General features: G+C 57.8%; 1 protein-coding gene across 1 annotated transcript in view; it reads right to left on the bottom strand.

Moving 5' to 3' along the window:
* Positions 1-21,316, bottom strand: part of WDR97 (WD repeat domain 97) — a 71,848-nt gene that overhangs the window by 29,216 nt on the left and 21,316 nt on the right. The window contains 3 exon segments of the mRNA XM_073335044.1: positions 2,680-2,835; positions 11,855-12,010; positions 14,561-14,716. Coding sequence (XP_073191145.1) covers positions 2,680-2,835; positions 11,855-12,010; positions 14,561-14,716 — 468 coding nt within the window.

The raw sequence follows: 21,316 nt of genomic DNA, 5'->3' as shown, positions 1-21,316 counted from the left end.
AGCAGCTGCAGCTTTGTGCTAGTGGGGCTCGTGACGGGTTGTGTGTCCACAGCACAGCCACGGGGGGGCCAGGGGGAGACGGGGGCAGAGAGAGCGGGGGAGCCACGGGACACCTGCTCGGGGATGGTGCTTGGACCGGACCTCCCCCCCCTTCACCTTCACACCCCTCCCCCCCCCGCACACCCCCTACCCCCTCAGGCACACAGCCCTCACCACCCCTACCCCCCCTCCCTCACCTTCACACCCCTACCCCCTCGCACACCCCTACCCCCTCACGCACACAGCCCTCACACCCCTCCCCCCCCTCCCTCACCTTCACACCCCTACCCCCCCGCACACCCCTACCCCCTCAGGCACACAGCCCTCACACCCCTACCCTCCCCTCACACATCCCCACACACCCTTACCCCCCACACCCCTCACCTTCACACCCCTACCCCCTGCACACCCCTACCCCCTCACACATCCCCGCACACCCCTACCCCCTCACGCACACAGCCCTCACAACCCCTACCCCCCTCCCTTACCTTCACACCCCCTCCCCCCCGCACACCCCTACCCCCTCACGCACACAGCCCTACACCCCTCCCCCCTCCCTTACCTTCACACCCCTACCCCCCGCACACCCCCACCCCCTCACGCACACACAGCCCTCACACCCCTACCCCCCTCACACATCCCCACACACCCTACCCCCCACACCCTTACCCCCCCCACACAGCCCTCACACCCCCTACCCCAGCCCTCACACACCTCCCCCCCACATCCCCACCCCCCTACCCCCCGCACACCCCTACCCCCTCACGCACACACAGCCCTCACACCCCTACCCCCTCACACATCCCACACAACCCTACCCCCCACACCCCTCACCTTCACACCCCTACCCCCCACACCCCTACCCCCCCTCACACATCCCCACACACACCCTACCCCCCCACACCGCTACCCCTTCACGGAAACACGCCTCACACTCACACCCCCACACCCTCCCACACACACCTCTACCCCCCCACACAAACACCTCACCCCCCACTTCCCTCACCCACACACCCACACTGCACACACCTGCTCCTAACCTTGCCCCCACCCCCACGTGCTCCACACCCTCATCCCCCCATGTCCCTCACTCCTACCCCCCACTCCTCTCACCACCCACACCCCCTTCACCTCATCAATCCCAGCCCACACCCTCCCTCCCTCCACAGACACACAAACCCCAACCCCCTCATCCCCTTCCCCACACACACCCACCCTCCTGCCACCCCTCACCCCCAATCCATTTCAACCCCAGTGAGGCCCCAGAGGAAACCAAGCGACAGCCCCTTGGGTCTCTGCCAGAGATGGGTCCGACCTGCCCAGAACGGGGCGACTGGCTGGGGTGGGCTGTGGGGGCCCTGGGCCCGTGGCCGGCAGAGTCTATTCCTGATCCGTGACCGGCTGCTACACACACCCCTGCCAGCGCTCGCCCGGCCACGACACCCCAGCCAGCCCCTGCCTGACGCACCCGGCCCCACTGGCACTGCCAGACACTGAATCGCGGCCATCTACACACCGGCCCCGCCCCGCAGCCTGCCTCCCCATGCCTGTTCCCCAAAGACGGGCTCCATTACGGGTGTGCCAGTGGCCCAGGGTGCTCCCTAGGGAGGTGAGTACCAGGGTGAGAGGAAGGGAGGGACTCGGGCGTCTCTGGGACGTCGCTGTCCGACAGACATGCGAGAGGGGCGAGGCGGGTGGGTTTGGGGTCCGTGGCGACACCTTCCAGCTTCGGAGCACGACTCCCCCGGGAACCTCCCAGAGACCTGGGAGGCAACAAACTGACATTCCAACCAGGTGGGACCCAGGCTGAGCACCGGCACGGCCCCGTGGCGAGTAACGGGCTGGGGAGACACAGCAAACTCCCCAGCCTGGCCACGCACCCCCCAGCCAGGGCCCAGCGCCTGGCGGGGAAGGGACAGGAGCAAAGGGAGCTGCGTTGTGAGCCACGTTATCACCTCCGCCAGGGCGGGGGATCAGCACACGGGCCTGGCTGCGCTGCTCTCCTGCGGGGCAGCCGCGGGGCCTGACGCAGGGCTCTGGCAGTGGGCACATGGAGGCCAAGTTTGTAAAGGAGAATAATCCCCCCAAGACAGACCCCTCCCAGCCAGTCAGTACCCCCAAGCCAGATTCTCCCTTCTCCTCTATAACTTGCCAGTCACCCCAGGACTGGTCCCTCTCTTTCCCTGTGGTTTATGGACTGTCCTGCCGCTCTCCCCCCACCGCCGAACAGCTGTGAGGCTAGAGAACGTAAGAATCAAAGAAGGGCCACACCAGGTCAGACCAATGGTCCATCGAGCCCGGCAGGCCCAGCGGCCAGTGCCAGGTGCTTCCGAGGGAATGAACAGAACAGGGCCATTATCACGGGATCATTCGCTGTCATCCCCTCCCAGCTTCTGGCAGTCAGAGGTTTAGGGACACCCAGAACAGCAGGTTGTGTCCCTGCCCATCCTGGCTAATAGCCATTGATGGATCTATCCTCCCTGAACATATCTCATTCTTTTTGGAACCTCCTCCCCCAGCCAGCCCAGAGGTGAGATCAGGTGTATCCCCCGACCCCCAGCCAGGCCCGAGGCGAGATCAGATCCGGCAGCAGACCTGCTGCCTTGCCCCAGCCTGCTCGGCATTCATCCAAGCCCTTACCTGGGATATCTGACTCCGGATCCTTGCCAGCGAGGTGCGGCGCAGGGAGTCTTCCAGCCCTCGAGAAGTGCTGGGGGTCGGAAGCCCTAAAGGTGAGCCCTGGCCTGCGGGAGGCTCCAGGGCGTCCTCTCGGCAAACCCCATCTGCCGCGGGAGCCTGGGGGACGAAGGAGCTCGCTGTCACCGTGCACGTCCCAGGTCCCACGCGCTGCACCTGTGCGGCTGCCTCGTGCACCACCGCCAGGCACCCGGCAGGAGCTTCCACTGCGGGGCACGCAGAGCCCACGGGGCCAAACCGCCCGGCACCGCCCGCGCTCCGGGGAGCAGCTGCAGCTTTGTGCAGTGGGGCTCGTGACGGGTTGTGTGTCCACAGCACAGCCACGGGGGGGCCAGGGGGAGACGGGGGCAGAGAGAGCGGGGGAGCCACGGGACACCTGCTTGGGGATGGTGCTTGGACCGGACCTCCCCCCCCCTCCCTCACCTTCACACCCCTCCCCCCCGCACACCCCTACCCCCTCACGCACACAGCCCTCACACCCCTACCCCCCTCCCTCACCTTCACACCCCTACCCCCCGCACACCCCTACCCCCTCACGCACACACAGCCCTCACACCCCTACCCCCCTCACACATCCCCCCACACCCCTACCCCCCACACCCCTCACCTTCACACCCCTACCCCCCACACAGCCCTACCCCCCGCACACACAACCCGCACACCCCTAGCCCCCACACCCCTACCCCCCTCACACATCCCCCCACACCCCTACCCCCCACATCCCTCACCTTCACACCCCTACCCCCCACACAGCCCTACCCCCCGCACACACAACCCGCACACCCCTAGCCCCCACACCCCTACCCCCTCACACATCCCCACACACCCCTACCCCCCACCCCCTCACATTCACACCCATACCCCCCACACAGCCCTACCCCCCGCACACACAACCCGCACACCCCTAGCCCCCACACCCCTACCCCCTCACACATCCCCACACACCCCTACCCCCCACCCCCTCACATTCACACCCATACCCCCCACACAGCCCTACCCCCCGCACACACAACCCGCACACCCCTAGCCCCCACACCCCTACCCCCTCACACATCCCCACACACCCCTACCCCCCACCCCCTCACATTCACACCCCTACCCCCTCACACACACCCCACACACCCCTATCCCCACACCCCTACCCCCTCACGCAAACACGCCTCACACTCACACCCCCACCTCTACTCCCCACAGCCCTACCCCCATACACCCCTCACACCCCTCCCCCCCCTCACACACACCCCTCACCTTCACACCCCATACCCCTCACACCCCTCACACACACCCCTCACCTTCACACCCCCACTCCCCACACACCCCTACTCCCCTCACACGCACACTCCTCACCTTCACACCCCTACCCCCTCACACACACTCGTACCACCCACACCCTCCCCCTCACACACCTCTACCCCGCCACACACACACCCCTACCCCCTCACACACCTCACACACACCCCTCCCCCCTCACACACAGCCTTACCTCCCCACCGCATACTCCTACCCCTCCACAAACACCTCACCCCCACTTCCCTCACCCACACCCCCACACTGCACACACCTGCTCCTAACCTTGCCCCCACCCCCCACGTGCTCCACACCCTCATCCCCCCATGTCCCTCACTCCTACCCCCACTCCTCTCACCACCCACACCCCCTTCACCTCATCAATCCCAGCCCACACCCTCCCTCCCTCCACAGACACACAAACCCCAACCCCCTCATCCCTTCCCCACACACACCCGCCCTCCTGCCACCCCTCACCCCCAATCCATTTCAACCCAGTGAGGCCCCAGAGGGCAACCAAGCGACAGCCCCTCGGGTCTCTGCCAGAGATGGGTCCGACCCGCCCAGAACGGGGCGACTGGCTGGGGTGGGCTGTGGGGCCCTGGGCCTGTGGCCAGCAGAGTCTATTCCTGATCCCGTGTGTCACGGAGTGTGGGGGAGTCCAGGCCCTGCACCCCTCTTCCTGGGATCCACTGAGACTCTCAGCCAGCCAGTAAAACAGAAGGTTTATTGGACAACAGGAACACAGTCCAAAACAGAGCTTGTGGGTACAACCAGGACCCCTCAATCACGTCCTTCTGGGGGAGCAGGGAGCTTAGACCCCAGCCCTGGGGTTCCCTGTGTTCCTCTCCCCAGCCCCAAACTGAAACTAAACCCCCCCAGCAGGTTCCCTGCTGCAGCCCCTGTTCACATTCCTGGGCAGAGGTGTTACCTCCCCCTCCCCCTCCCGGCTCAGGTGACAGGCTCTCAGGTCTCCCATCCCCAAGGCACATTCCCAGGTCAACACTCCCCCCTCCCTGCTGGGTCACATCGTCACATCTCTCCCCCCTTCGAGACTGAACTGAGCGGGGTCACGCTGACCAGTGACCTGGGGAAGTTCGGGGCCCCCTCTCCGGGACAGCGCATCCGCTATCAGGTTGGCACTTCCCTTCACGTGGACCACGTCCATGTCGTAATCCTGCAGGAGCAGGCTCCATCTCAGGAGTTTGGCGTTGGCTCCTTTCATCTGGTACAGCCAGGTCAGGGGAGAGTGGTCGGTGTAGATGGTGAAGTGTCACCTGAAGAGATAGGGCTCTAGTTTCTTGAGGGCCCACACCATGGCCAGGCACTCCTTCTCGATGGCCGCATAGTGTTGCTCCCGGGGTAGCAACTTCTTGCTCAGGTACACGATGGGGTGTCTCTCCCCCTTTTCATCCTCCTGCATTAACACCGCCCCCAGTCCCCGTGTCTGAGGCGTCGGTGAACACCACAAAGGGCTTGTCAAAGTCTGGGTTTGCCAGAACTGGGCCACTGACCAGAGCCTTCTTCAGCGCCCGGAAAGCCACCTGGCACTGCTCGGTCCAGACCACCTTGTCTGGCTTCCCCTTCTTGCATAGCTCCGTGATGGGGGTGGCGATGGCGCTAAAGTGGGGCACAAATCTTCGGTAGTATCCTGCCATCCCAATAAAGGCTTGGACCTGCTTTTTGGTGTGGGGAGCGGGCCAGTCTCTGATCACCTCCACCTTGGCTGGTTCCGGCTTTAGGCGGCCGCTCCCCACCCGATGGCCCAGGTAAGATACTTCCGCCATCCCCACCTTGCACTTCTCCGCTTTTACAGTCAGCCCAGCCCCCTGGAGTCGGTCCAGCACTTGTCTAACCTGGTACACGTGGTCCTCCCAGGTCTGGCTAAAGACACAGATGTCATCAATATACGCCACGGCAAAACTCTCCATCCCCCTCAGGAGCTGGTCCACCAGGCGCTGGAAGGTGGCCGGTGCTCCTTTGAGGCTGAAAGGCAGGGTCAGGAACTCATAGAGCCCCAGAGGGGTGATAAAGGCCGATTTCAGTCGGGCATCTGCATCCAGCGGCACTTGACAGTAGCCCTTTGTAAGGTCCATGGTGGTAAGGTACCGAGCTCCTCCCAGCTTGTCTAGGAGCTCGTCCAGCCTGGGCATGGGGTAGGCATCAGATACAGTGATGGCATTGAGCTTCCGATAGTCCACACAGAACCGGACCGACCCGTCCTTTTTGGGGACCAGCACCACCGGCGAGGCCCAAGGGCTGGCCGATGGCTGGATCACCCCCAAAGCCAGCATGTCCCGGACCTCTCTTTCCAGGTCCTGAGCAGTTTTCCCTGTGACTCGGAAGGGGGAGCATCTTATCGGCGGGTGCGACCCTGTCTGCACCCGGTGGACAGTCAGATTAGTGCGTCCAGGCTGGTTGGAAAACAGCTGTCGGTACGGATGCAGCACCCCCCTGACCTCAGCTTGCTGGGCAGGGGTTAGCTGATCCGAGAGGGGAATTCTTTCCAGGGGGAAACCAGCTCTGGTCCCAGGGAATAGATCTACTAAAGGGTCATCTCCCTGCTCTTCCCACTGTCCACACACGGCCAACACCACATTCCCCCTGGCATAATATGGCTTCATCATATTCACATGGTACACCCGGCGGTGGTGCGCCCGGTTCGACAGCTCCACCACATAGTTTACCACATTGAGCTGCTTGACGACCTTGAAAGGGCCCTCCCAGGCGGCCTGTAGTTTGTTCTTTCTCACTGGGATGAGAACCATCACCTGATCCCCGGTGGCGTAGGCACGGGCCCGTGCCGTGCGGTCATACCAGACCTTCTGCTTCCTCTGGGCTCTGGCCAGATTCTCCCTGGCCAGGCCCATGAGTTCAGCCAGTCTCTCTCGGAAGGTCAGGACATACTCCACCACTGTCTCTCCATCGGGAGTGGCCTTCCCCTCCCACTCGTCTCTCATCAGGTCCAGGGGGCCCCTCACCCTCCTGCCATATAACAGTTCGAAAGGCGAAAATCCGGTAGACTCCTGGGGCACCTCCCTGTACGCGAACAGCAGGTGAGGTAAGTACTTGTCCCAATCCTGCGGGTGCTGGTCCATAAAGGTTTTCAGCATCATCTTTAGCGTCCCATTAAACCTCTCCACCAGCCCATTGGACTGGGGGTGATAAGCTGAGGCCCAGTCGTGCCGGACCCCACATTTCTCCCACCAGCACCGGAGCAGGGCCGACATGAAGTTGGAGCCTTGGTCTGTCAAGACTTCCTTGGGGAACCCCACTCGGCTGAAAATGGTCAGGAGCGCATCGGCCACGGTGTCTGCTTCAATGGAAGCTAAGGGCACTGCCTCGGGGTAGCGGGTGGCAAAATCTACCACCACCAGAATGTATTTCTTCCCCGACCGGGTCGTCTTGCTGAGAGGCCCCACGATGTCCATGGCCACCTTCTGGAAAGGCTCCTCTATGATGGGCAAAGGTCTCAAAGCCGCTTTCCCCTTGTCCCGGGCCTTCCCCACCCTCTGACAGGGGTCACAGGATCGGCAATACTGCCGGACCGTGGTAAAGACCCCGGGCCAGTAAAAGTTCTGTAGCAACCTCTGCCGGGTGCGCCGGATTCCCTGGTGCCCTGCGAGGGGGATGTCATGGGCCAGGGACAGGAGCCTGCGGCGATACTTCTGGGGGACCACCAGCTGCCTCCTGATCCCACAGGACTCTACTTCCCTTGTGGGAGCCCATTCTCGGTACAGGAACCCCTTCTCCCACAGGAACCTCTCCTGGCAGCCTCTCCTCATGGTCCGTACCACACTGAGGTCGGCCAGGTCCCGGAGCTTCCGCAAGGAGGGATCTTTCCTCAACTCGGCCTGGAACTCAGCGGCTGGGGAAGGGATGGGGCCCGGTTCCCTCTCGCTGGCCAGGTCCGAGGCCTCCGCCTCTCTGAGCCGTGCCCCTCGGCCCTCCCTCCCCACCAGGGTAGGGTCCTGCGCCTCCGGTGTGATACCCTCCCCGAGGTCAGGGCGCAGTGCCCCTCGCCGGCTCTGGCTACGGGTCACAACCAGGGCAGCCTGGGGCGTGCTTGGCCAGTCCTCTAGGTCTCCCCCCATCAAAACTTCAGTGGGCAAATGGTGGTGTACCCCCACATCCTTGCGGCCCTCCTTGGCCCCCCATTTCAGGTGTACCCTTGCCACGGGCACCTTAAATGGGGTCCCGCCCACCCCTGTCAGGGTCAGATAGGTGTTGGGCACCACCCGATCTGGGGCCACCACCTCGGGCCGGGCCAGCGTCACCTCCACGCCCGTATCCCAGTATCCATTGACCTTCCTCCCATCCACCTCCAGGGGAACAAGGCACTCTCTCCGGAGGGACAGCCCCGCGCCCACCCTGTAAACCGAGCACCCTGAGTCCAGAGCCTCCAGCCCTCTGGTGGAGCTGGCCTGGGGTACTCTTCCCTCCGGGGCAGGTGGTAAACTGGTAGGCCCCCTTTCCTGGGTCGTCTGCCCCTCATCCAGCTGAGTCCCTACCCAGTTAACCCTGGGTAGGTTGGGTCTGCTCAGTTTGTCCCTGAGCCCGGGGCACTGGGACCGTACGTGGCCTCTCTGGCCACAGTGATAGCAGCTCAGGTCACGTTGGTCCCCTTGAGCGGGTCGGAGGGGCCCGACGCCAGGCGTTCCCCGTGGGAGGGGGTTCTCCCTATTTCCCCGCTGGGAGGCCCCCTGGTGACTCTCTCTCTGCATCGGGGGGGGCCTGTTCTTTTGGGACTCCTCCCGGCTACCCCCTGACCGACTGTTCACAAACTCGTCGGCCAGCTGCCCTGCGTGCTGGGGGTTCTCGAGCTTTTTGTCCACCAACCACAGCCTCAGGTCGGACGGGCACTGATCATACAGCTGCTCCAGTACGATTAGGTCCAGCAGGTCCTCTTTAGCTCGGGCCCCAGCTGTCCACTTGCGGGCATACCCCTGCATCCGGTTGACCAGTTGTAGGTAGGTGACCTCAGGCGTTTTACGCTGACTCCGGAACCTTCTCCGGTACATCTCGGGGGTCAGCCCAAACTCACGGAGCAGGGCCTGCTTGAACAGTTCATAGTCCCCTGCCTCTGCCCCTGTCATTCGGCTGTACACCTCCACGGCTTTGGGGTCCAGTAAGGGGGTGAGAAACTGGAGCCTGTCTGCAGGGTCAACCCTGTGCAGCTCACAGGCATTCTCAAAGGCCGTCAGGAAGCTATCTATGTCCTCCCCCTCCTTCCGCTGGGCCAGGAAGCACTTATCAAAGCTCCTTGCAGTCTTGGGTCCCCCCGCACTCACCGCAGCCGCAGCCGGGGCCCCACTGCTCCTCAGCCTGGCCAGCTCCAGTTCATGCTGTCTTTGTTTCTCCTTCTCCTGACGCTCCCTCTCCTTCTCCTGACGCTCATGTTGACGTTGTTTCTCCTTCTCCTCCTGCTCATGTTGACGTTGTTTTTCATGATCCTCCAGCTCCCTCATTTTCATCTCCCCCTCCCATTCCAGCCGCCTCTGCTCCAGGGATGGGGAGCTCCGCCGGGAGGATCCCCTGCTGGGTGCCGGGGTCAGGGTGCCCTCGGTATTCGCTGGGCTTCCCCCAACCCCTCCCCCGGACATAGGTAGGAAGGGTCTCGGGATGTCCTCAGCAGCAGTCTGACCCCTCCCAGCCCGGTCAGGCCCCAGGGCCCACGCTGCGTCTGCCGGGCGGCTTCCCTCAGGGACAGGGATCGGGTCATCCAAGCGATCCCTCTCCTCCAGCTGGGCAATCAGCTGTTCCTTGGTGGACCTCCCGATGCGCAGCCCCCTCTGCCTGCACAGCTCCACCAGGTCGCTCTTCAGGCGTTTAGCGTACATCTCCCTGCTGGCCCCTCGCAGGCCGGGCAGCTTCCCACGGTTTCCAGGAAAAGCCCCTCGTGTGCCAGTCCTTCTCGAGGTCACCACCTCTTTGCCAGGGTCGAGCTGCAGATTCCTCCGCCCCTGGGACCGCTCGCTGCAATCCCCCGGGGGACCCTGTTACTGCAAAAGTCTTTCTCTCTGGTCACACATTCCCAGGGGTTAACCGCCCCCCGAAACCGTCTCTCTCTGAATCTTCAGCACGCCTGGTCCCCGTCAATTCCCCTTCGTTTTACTGCTCCCCAGTCACTTACTGCAGGAAGCGCCGTTCACGGGGTGCAGTAGATCCCACCGCTGCCACCAGTTGTCACGGAGTGTGGGGGAGTCCAGGCCCTGCACCCCTCTTCCTGGGATCCACTGAGACTCTCAGCCAGCCAGTAAAACAGAAGGTTTATTGGACAACAGGAACACAGTCCAAAAACAGAGCTTGTGGGTACAACCAGGACCCCTCAATCACGTCCTTCTGGGGGAGCAGGGAGCTTAGACCCCAGCCCTGGGGTTCCCTGTGTTCCTCTCCCCAGCCCCAAACTGAAACTAAACTCACCCAGCAGGTTCCCTGCTGCAGCCTCCGTCCACATTCCTGGGCAGAGGTGTCACCTCCCCCTCCCCCTCCTGGCTCAGGTGACAGGTTCTCAGGTCTCCCATCCCCAGGGCACATTCCCAGGTCAACACTCCCCCCTCCCTGCTGAGTCACATCGTCACACCGTGACCGGCTGCTACACACACCCCTGCCAGCGCTCGCCCGGCCACCACACCCCAGCCTGCCCCTGCCTGACGCACCCGGCCCCACTGGCACTGCCAGACACTGAATCGCGGCCGTCTACACACCGGCCCGGCCCCACAGCCTGCCTCCCCACGCCTGTTCCCCAAAGACGGGCTCCATTACGGGTGTCAGCGGCCCAGGGTGCTCCCTAGGGAGGCGAGTACCAGGGTGAGAGGAAGGGAGGGACTCGGGCGTCTCTGGGACGTCGCTGTCCGACAGACATGCGGAGAGGGGCGAGGCGGGTGGGTTTGGGGTCCGTGGCGACACCTTCCAGCTTCGGAGCACCGACTCCCCCCGGGAACCTCCCCAGAGACCTGGGAGGCAACAAACTGACATTCCAACCAGGTGGGACCAGGCTGAGCACCGGCACGGCCCCGTGGCGAGTAACGGGCTGGGAGACACAGCAAACTCCCCAGCCTGGCCACGCACCCCCCAGCCAGGGCCCAGCGCCTGGCGGGGAAGGGACAGGAGCAAAGGGAGCTGCGTTGTGAGCCACGTTATCACCTCCGCCAGGGCAGGGATCAGCACACGGGCCTGGCTGCGCTGCTCTCCTGCGGGGCAGCCGCGGGGCCTGACGCAGGGCTCTGGCAGTGGGCACATGGAGGCCAAGTTTGTAAAGGAGAATAATCCCCCCAAGACAGACCCCTCCCAGCCAGTCAGTACCCCCAAGCCAGATTCTCCCTTCTCCTCTATAACTTGCCAGTCACCCCAGGACTGGTCCCTCTCTTTCCCTGTGGTTTATGGACTGTCCTGCCGCTCTCCCCCCCACCGCCGAACAGCTGTGAGGCTAGAGAACGTAAGAATCAAAGAAGGGCCACACCAGGTCAGACCAATGGTCCATCGAGCCCGGCAGGCCCAGCGGCCAGTGCCAGGTGCTTCCGAGGGAATGAACAGAACAGGGCCATTATCACGGGATCATTCGCTGTCATCCCCTCCCAGCTTCTGGCAGTCAGAGGTTTAGGGACACCCAGAACAGCAGGTTGTGTCCCTGCCCATCCTGGCTAATAGCCATTGATGGATCTATCCTCCCTGAACATATCTCATTCTTTTTGGAACCTCCTCCCCCAGCCAGCCCAGAGGTGAGATCAGGTGTATCCCCCGACCCCCAGCCAGGCCCGAGGCGAGATCAAATCCGGCAGCAGACCTGCTGCCTTGCCCCAGCCTGCTCGGCGTCGACCCAAGCCCTTACCTGGGATATCTGACTCCGGATCCTTGCCAGCGAGGTGCGGCGCAGGGAGTCTTCCAGCCCTCGAGAGGTGCTGGGGGTCGGAAGCCCTAAAGGTGAGCCCCGGCCTGCGGGAGGCTCCAGGGCGTCCTCTCGGCAAACCCCATCTGCCGCGGGAGCCTGGGGGACGAAGGAGCTCGCTGTCACCGTGCACGTCCCAGGTCCCACGCGCTGCACCTGTGCGGCTGCCTCGTGCACCACCGCCAGGCACCCGGCAGGAGCTTCCACTGCGGGACACGCAGAGCCCACGGGGCCAAACCGCCCGGCACCGCCCGCGCTCCGGGGAGCAGCTGCAGCTTTGTGCAGTGGGGCTCGTGACGGGTTGTGTGTCCACAGCACAGCCACGGGGGGGCCAGGGGGAGACGGGGGCAGAGAGAGCGGGGGAGCCACGGGACACCTGCTCGGGGATGGTGCTTGGACCGGACCTCCCCCCCCCTCCCTCACCTTCACACCCCTCCCCCCCGCACACCCCTACCCCCTCACGCACACAGCCCTCACACCCCTACCCCCCTCCCTCACCTTCACACCCCTACCCCCCGCACACCCCTACCCCCTCACGCACACACAGCCCTCACACCCCTACCCCCCTCACACATCCCCACACCCCTACCCCCCACACCCCTCACCTTCACACCCCTACCCCCCACACACCCCTACCCCCCGCACACACAGCCCTCACACCCCTACCCCCTCACACACACCCCACACACCCCTACCCCCCACACTGCTACCCCTTCACACAAACACGCCTCACACTCACACCCCCACACCCCTCACACTCACACCTCTACCCCCCACACCCCTACCCCCATACACCCTTCACACCCCTACCCCCTCACACACAGACCCCTCACACCCCTAGCCCCCACACCCCTACCCCCTCACACACACCCCACACACCTCTACCCCCCTCACACATCCCCACACACCTTTACCCCTCCACACCCCTCACACCCCTACCCCCTCACACACACCCCACACACCCCTACCCCCCTCACACACACCCCACACAACCCTACCCCCACACCCCTACCCCCTCACGTACACACGCCTCACACTCACACCCCTACCTCCCACACTCCTCACACTCACACCTCTACCCCTCACACACACACCCCTCACCTTCACACCCCTACTCCCCACACCCCTCACACCCCTACCCCTCCACACACACACCTCACACTCACACCCCTCACATCCCTGCCCCCTCACACACAGACCCCTCACCTTCACATCCCTCGCCTTCACACCCCTAGCCCCACACACACCCATTACACCCCTACCCCCTCCACACACACACACTGCTACCCCCACCCCTACCCCCCCACACCCCTCACCTTCACACTCCTACCCCCTCACACACTCACCCTCACACTCCTACACCCACATACCCCTACTCCCCTCATACTCACACCCCTCACCTTCACACCCCCACTCCCCACACACCCCTACCTCCCCCACACACAACCCTCACACCCCTCTACCCCCCCACAACCCTACTCCCTCACACTCACACCCCTCACCTTCACAACCTTACCCCCTCACACACACCCCTACCTCCCTCACACTCCTACCCCCCCACACCCCTCACACTCACACCCCTACCTCCTCACACACTCCTACCTTCACACCCTTACCCCCTCACACCCCACCCCCTCACACACTCCTCACACACACATCCCTACCCCCTCACACACACAGACCCTTCATCCTCACGCCCCTACCCCCACACTCCTACCCCCTCACACACACCCTTACCCCCCTCACCATCACACCCCTCACCCTCACACCCGTACCCCCTCACACACACACACCCTCATTCTCACTCCCCTACCCCCCCACCTGTCACCCTCACACCCTACCTCCCCTCACTCACACCCCCCCCCACACCCCCCTCACTCCTACCACCCCCCAATATATTTTAATTCCATGGGACTCTTGGCACGACCAGCCCCACAGGAGACCCCAGAGGGCAACCAAGCGACAGCCCCTCAGGTCTCTGCCAGAGATGGGTCCGACCCGCCCAGAACGGGGCGACTGGCTGGGGTGGGCTGTGGGGCCCTGGGCCTGTGGCCGGCAGAGTCTATTCCTGATCCCGTGACCGGCTGCTACACACACCCCTGCCAGCGCTCGCCCGGCCACGACACCCCAGCCAGCCCCTGCCTGACGCACCCGGCCCCACTGGCACTGCCAGACACTGAATCGCGGCCGTCTACACACCGGCCCGGCCCCACAACCGCAGCCCCACTGCCCCGCTCCAAAGACATCACCCCGCTGCGCTGCCTGAGGCAGACACAGCCACTGCCCCCCACAGTCAGAGAGCCGGAAAGGAATCGTGGTGAGAAAAGCAGAGTGGGGGGCAGGGACTGGAAAGAGCCAGGGGGCCCCGAAGGCTCTGAGGACCCAGGGGCGCCCAGCTCCTGCGTAGCCCCATGCTCAGTGCACTGGGGCAGGTCACCTCTCCACTTAGAGTGGAGACAGCGCAGCCTGGTGCTGGGAGCACAGGCCTGGGAGACAGGAGCGCTCCCGGAGTCCTGGCATGGCTCCAACAAGCCCATGCATCACCGCGCCCATCTGTGCCATGGCGCCAGCCCTGTGGGAGAGCTGTGGGCCCTTGGCAGGGACAGGGCTGCACTCAGCCGACCCACCGGCATGGTGGCATGTGTTTACCTTGATCAGCGGACGTTCCGCGTCCTCCTCGGCACCCTCAGGGAAGGCCCCTAGGAACATGTGAGAAGCAGCCAGGCCGTAGAGTTTCGGTACCAGTGGGCCAAGGAGACAGGCCTCCAGAATCACGTCTGCATCAAAGGAATCGGTGTGGGGGATCTGCGTGGAAAGGCAGGGAGGGAGCCATCAGCCAGCTCTGCCTTCGCCACGGGCACCAGCTGAAATCTGCCTGCAGCACCAGGCTGCATGGTGAGGTACTCAGCCTGGAGGGGGCCCGGGCGGCCACCCACGCCCTGTGCTCTCCACGCCCCACACGTCGGCTTGGCACTGCCTCGAGGCGCTCATTGCGGAGCGCGCCACCCCCTGCAAGCGGGCCTCATGCACCACACACTCAGCTTCCCCATGGAGGGTGTTTCGAATACCTCCAGCTGAGCACAATGGGGCCAGCTCCCCAGCGAGCCTTGTGCTCCCGACACACAGACTCTGTAAAGTGCAAGCTGGCCTGCATGTTGTGGGCTCGCACCAGAGCATCTCTTTCTCCCCCCTCCCCGGGGGGGCAGTCACCGTCACGACACAGCCATCGGTTTCAGTCCCAAGTAACTATGCTTAGTACAAACGGCCACACTGGGTCAGACCAATGGCCAGGCAGCCCCGTTTCCAGTCTTCCAACAGTGGTGGGGGCCAGAGGCTTCAGAGGGAATGAACAGAACAGGGAATCATCAAGTGATCCATCCCCTGTCGCCCATTCCCAGCTTCTGGCAATCAGAGGTTTAGGGACACCCAGACCGTGGGGTTGCATCCCTGACCATCTTGGTCAACAGACATTGGTCCTCCACGAATTTATCTATTTTTTTTTAACCCAGTTATAGTTTTGGGCTTCACAATGTCCCCTGACAATGAGTTCCACAGGTTGACTGTGTGTTGTGTGAAGAAATACTTCCTTGGTTTGTTTTAAACCTGCTGCCTTTTAATTTCATCGGATGATCCCTGTTTTGTATGTTATGAGAAGGGGTTAATAACACTTCCTTATTCATCTTCTCCACCCCAGTCATGATTTTACAGACCTGTATCATATCCCCCCTTAGTCGTCTCTTTTCCAAGCTGAAAAGTCCCAGTCTTTAATCTTTCTGCATATGGAATCTGTTTCATACCCCTAATCATTTTTGTTGCCCTTTTCTGAACCTTTTCCAGTTCTCGTATATCTTTTTTGAGATGGGGTGAACAGATCTGCATACAGCATTCAAGATGTGGGCGTACCAGGGATTTATATAGTACCATTATGATATATTCTGTCTTATTATCTGACTCTTTCCTAATGGTTCCTAACATTCTTTCCACTTGTTTACCTGTTGCTGCACACTAAGTGGATGTTTTCAGAGAACTCTCCACAATGACTCCAAGATCTTTCTTGATTGGGAACAGCTAATTTAGACCCCATCATTGTATATGTATAGTTGGGATGATGCTTTTCAATGTGCATTACTTTGCATTTATCAACACTGAATTTCATCTGCCATTTGGTTGCCCAGTCACCCAGTTTTGTGAGATCCCTTTGTAGCTCTTTGCAGTCTGCCTGGGACCTAACTATCTTGAGTGCTTTTATATCATCTGCAAATTTTGCCACCTCACTGTTTATCCCTTTTTTCAGATCACTTATGAATATGCTAAATAGGACTGGGCCAAGTACAGGTCCCTGGGGGACACCACTATTTACCTCTCTTCATTCTGAAAACTGACCATTTATTCCTACTCTTTGTTTCGTGTCTTTTAACCAGCTGCTGATCCATGAGAGGACCTTCCCTCTTATCCCATGAGAGCTTACTTTGCTGAAGAGCTGGATCACCCTCATCCACATGCTTGTTGACCCCCTTAAAAAATTCTAGTAGATTGGGGAGGCAGGATTTCCCTTTACAAAAAACATGTTGACTCTTCCCCAACAAATCGTGTTCATGTGTGTGTCTGATAATTCTGTTCGTGACTATAGTTTCAACCAATTTGCCTACTACTCAAGTTTGGCTCACTGGCCTGTAATTGCTGGGATCGCCTCTGGAGCCTTTTTTAAAAATTGGCATCACATTAACTATGCTCCAGTCATCTGGTTCAAAAGCTGATTTAAATGAGAGGTTATATACCACAGTTAATAGTTCTGCAATTTCACACTTGAGTGCTTTCAGAACTCTTGGGTGATACCATCTGGTCCTGGTGACTTATTCCTGTTTAGTTTATCAATTTGTTCCCAAAATCTCCTCCACTGACACCTCAATCTGGGACAGTTTCTCAGATTTAACACCTAAAAGGAATGGCTCAAATGTGGGAATCTCCCTCACATCCTCAGCTGTGAAGACCGATGCAAAGAATTCGTGTAGCTTCTCTGCAATGGCCTTATCCCACTTGAGTGCTCCTTTGGCACCTCGATCGTCCAGTGGCCCCACTGGCTGTTTGGCAGCTTCCTGCTTCTGATGTTGTTAAAAAAAACCTGCTATTAGTTTTTTGTCTTTTGTTAGTTGCTCTTCACATTCTTTTTTGGCCGGCCTAAGTAGCCTTCACACTTAACTTGCCAGGGTTCATGCGCCTTTTTATCTTCCCCGCTGGGATTTGACTTCCAACTTTTAAAGGATGCCTTTTTGCCTCTACTCTGTTGTTTAGCCACGGTGGCACTTTTTTGGTTTTTATTCATACTTTTTTAAGTAGGGGGATACATTTAATTTGAGCCTTTATTATGTTGTTTTTTTAAAACGTTTCTATGCAGCTTGCAGGGATTTCACTTTTGGGACCGTGCCTTTTAATTTCTGTTTTACTCGCTTCCTCATTTTTTTGTAGTTCTCTTTTCTGAAACTAAATGCTACCATGGTGGGCTGCTGTGGTGTTTCCCCTCCCCCCACCCCCCAGGGATGTTAAATTTAATTACATTATGGTCACTATCACCAAGTAGTTCAGCTGTAGTCATCTTTTGGACCAGATCCTGTGCTCCACAAGAGCGGCCTCTCCCCTTGTGGGTTCCTGGGCTAGCTGCTCCAAGGAGCAGCCATTTCATGTGTCTAGAAACTTTATCTCAGCATCCTGTCCTGAGGTCGCATTTCCCAAGTCAGTATGGGGACAGTTGAAATCCCTCATTATTATTGAGTTTTCTATTTTTATAGCCTCTCTAATCTCCCTGAGCATTTCATAGTCACTCTCACCAACCTGGTCAGGTGGTCAGTAATAGATCCCTACAGCTACGTTCTTATTATTCAAGCATGGAATTACTATCCATAGAGATTCTATAGTACTGTTAGATTCATTTAAGATTTTTACTAACTTGACTCCATGCTTTCTTTCACATATAGTGCCTCTCCCATAAGAACGGCCAGACTGGGTCAGACCAAAGGTCCATCCAGCCCAGTATCCTGTCTACCGACAGTGGCCAATGCCAGGTGCCCCAGAGGGAGCGAACAGAACAAGTAATGATCAAGTGATCTCTCTCCTGCCATCCATCTCCACCCTCTGACAAACAGAGGCTAGGGACACCATTCCTTCCCCATCCTGGCTAACAGCCATTAATGGACTTAACCTCCATGAATTTATCCAGTTCTCTTTTAAACCCTGTTATAGTCCTAGCCTTCACAACCTCCTCAGGCAAGGAGTTCCACAGGTTGAATGTGTGCTGAGTGAAGAAGAACTTCCTTTTATTTGGTTTAAACCTGCTGCCCACTAATTTCATTTGGTGGCCCCTAGTTCTTATATTATGGGAACAAGTAAATAACTTTTCCCTATTCACTTTCTCCACACCACTCATGATTTTATAGACCACTATCATATCCCCCCTTCGCCTCCTCTTTTCCAACCTGAAAAGTCCTAGCCTCTTTAATCTCTCCTCATATGGGACCCGTTCCAACCCCCTCATCATTTTAGTTGCCCTTTTCTGAACTTTTCTAATGCCAGTATATCTTTTTTGAGATGAGGGGACCACATCTGTATACACTATTCAAGATGTGGGCGTATCATGGATTTATATAAGGGCAATAAGATATTCTCTGTCTTATTCTCTATCCCTTTTTTAATTATTCCTAACATCCCATTTGCTTTTTTGACTGCTGCTGCACACTGCATGGACGTATTCAGAGAACTATCCACGATGACTCCAAGATCTTTCTCCCGATTAGTTGTAGCTAAATTAGCTCCCATCATATTGTATGTATAGTTGGGGTTATTTTTTCCAATGTGCATTATTTTACATTTATCCACATTAAATTTCCTTTGCCATTTTGTTGCCCAATCACTTAGTTTTGTGAGATCTTTCTGAAGTTCTTCACAGTCTGCTTTGGCCTTAACTATCTTGAGCAGTTTAGTATCGTCTGCAAACCTTGCCACCTCACTGTTTACCCCCTTCTCCAGATCATTTATGAATAAGTTGAATAGGATTGGTCCTCGGACTGACCCTTGGGGAACACCACTAGTTACCCCTCTCCATTCTGAAATTTTACCATTTATTCCTACACTTTGTTCCCTGTCTTTTAACCAGTTCTCAATCTATGAAAGGTTTTTCCCTCTTATCCCATGACAACTTAATTTATGTAAGAGCCTTTGGTGAGGGACCTTGTCAAAGGCTTTCTGGAAATCTAAGTACACTATGTCCACTGGATCTCCCTTGTCCACATGTTTGTTGACCCCTCAAAAGAACTCGAATAGATTAGTAAGACATGATTTCCCTTTGCAGAAACCATGTTGACTTTTGCGCAACAATTCATGTTCTTCTATGTGTTTGACAATTTTATTCTTTTCTGTTGTTTCAACTAATTTGCCCAGTACTGATGTTAGACTTACCGGTCTGTCATTGCTGGGATCACCCCTAGAGTCCTTCTTAAATATTGGCGTGACATTAGCTATCTTCCAGTCATTGGGTACAGAAGCTAATTTAAAGGACAGGTTACAAACCATAGTTAATAGTTCTGCAATTTCACATTTGAGTTCTTTCGGAACTCTTGGGTGAATGCCATCTGGTCCTGGTGACTTGTTACTGTTAAGTTTCTCAATTAATTCCAAAACCTCCTCTAACGACACTTCAATCTGTGACAATTCCTCAGATTTGTCACCTACAAAAGACAGCTCAGGTTTGGGAATCTCCTTCACATCCTCAGCCATGAAGACTGAAGCAAAGAATTCATTTAGTTTCTCTGCGATGACTTTATCGTCTTTAAGTGCTCCTTTTGTATCTCGATCGTCCAGGGGCCCCACTGGTTGTTTAGCAGGCTTCCTGCTTCTGATGTACTTAAAAAACATTTTGTTATTACTGGGACGAAGTGGGACTGTTCTTAATGTTTCCTCTGAATACTGTAGGGGTGCCTCAGTTTCCCCTAGGCATTTCTTAAGTCTCTAGGGGGTGGGATAAGAGGGTGTAATTGTTGCAGAGCAAAGGGCCAGGGTACATAAATGGCCGATACTCTGTCTCCTGGCAGATGATGGCCTGGGCCCTTCCCCACTGCAAGGTGAGAGCTAAAGGGTTGGAGAACAAAGAAATCAGGTGCCCTTTTGGCCTGGAAAAGGGACAAAGCCCAGAGGAGGGGGGGCTGGGGAGAGTTTCGGTTTGGAGCTGGCTGGGGATGAGAAGTGAAGGGCAGATGGGATTGTCTGGCTCATTGCTCCCCAAAATGGACCCGGCTGAGGGGTCCTGTTCTCTGTACCTACAAGGTCTGTGTTAGACCGTGTTCCTGTTGTCTAATAAACCTCTGTTTTACTGGCTGGCTGAGAGTCACGTCTGACTGCGGAGTTGGGGTGCAGGACCCTCTGGCTTCCCCAGGACCCCACCTGGGTGGACTCGCTGTGGGAAGCACACGGAGGGGCAAGGGATGCTTAATGCTTCGAGGTCAGCCCCAGGAAGGTGGAAGCTGTGTGAGCTTCTTGCCCTGAAGACAGGCTGCTCACAGAACGGAGACTTCCCCAGAGTCCGGCCTGGCTTCGTAGGGAGCAGTTCCAGAGCATCGCCCGGGGACTCCGTGACAATTACCTTTTGAGTTTTTGGCTAGCTGTTCTTCCAACTCCTTTTTGGCTTTTCTTATTACATTTTCACATTTAATTTGGCAGTGTTTATGCTCCTTTCTATTTACCTCACTAGGATTTGACTTCCACTTTTTAAAATATGCCTTTTTATCTCTCACTGCTTCTTTTACATGGTTGTTAAGCCACGGTGGCTCTTTTTTAGTTCTTTTACTCTGTTTTTTAATTTGGGGTATTCATTTAAGTTGAGCCTCTATTATGGTGTCTTTGAAAAGTGTCCAAGCAGTCATTTAAAGTATCGAGAAATTTTGTCTCTGCATTTCGTCCTGAGGTGACATGTACCCAGTCACTATGGAGATAACTGAAATCCCCCACTACTATTGAGTTCTTTATTTCAATAGCCTCTCTAAGCTCCCTTAGCGTTTCATCGTCACTGTCACTGTCCTGGTCAGGTGGTCGATAATAGATCCCTACTGTTATATTCTTATTAGAGCCTGGAATTACTATCCATGGAGATTCTATGGAACATGTGGATTCATTTAAGATTTTTATTTCGTTTGATTCTAAACTTTCTTTCACATATAGTGCCCCACCAGCACAACCGACTGTCATTCCTGTATAATTTATACCCTGCTATTACCGCGTCCCATTGATTATACGTGTTCCACCAAGTTTCTGCCAGGCCTTGTTTAATACAAGGCACTCAGGTTCACCCATCTTAGTATTTAGTCTTCTTGCATTTGTATACAAGCACTTATTACATCTGTCACTTTTGAGTTGTCTGCC

Source organism: Lepidochelys kempii, chromosome 2 (genome assembly GCF_965140265.1).
Source record: "Lepidochelys kempii isolate rLepKem1 chromosome 2, rLepKem1.hap2, whole genome shotgun sequence".
NCBI classification, from domain to species: Eukaryota; Metazoa; Chordata; order Testudines; family Cheloniidae; genus Lepidochelys; species Lepidochelys kempii.
This window is presented reverse-complemented; position numbering and strand designations above follow the sequence as displayed.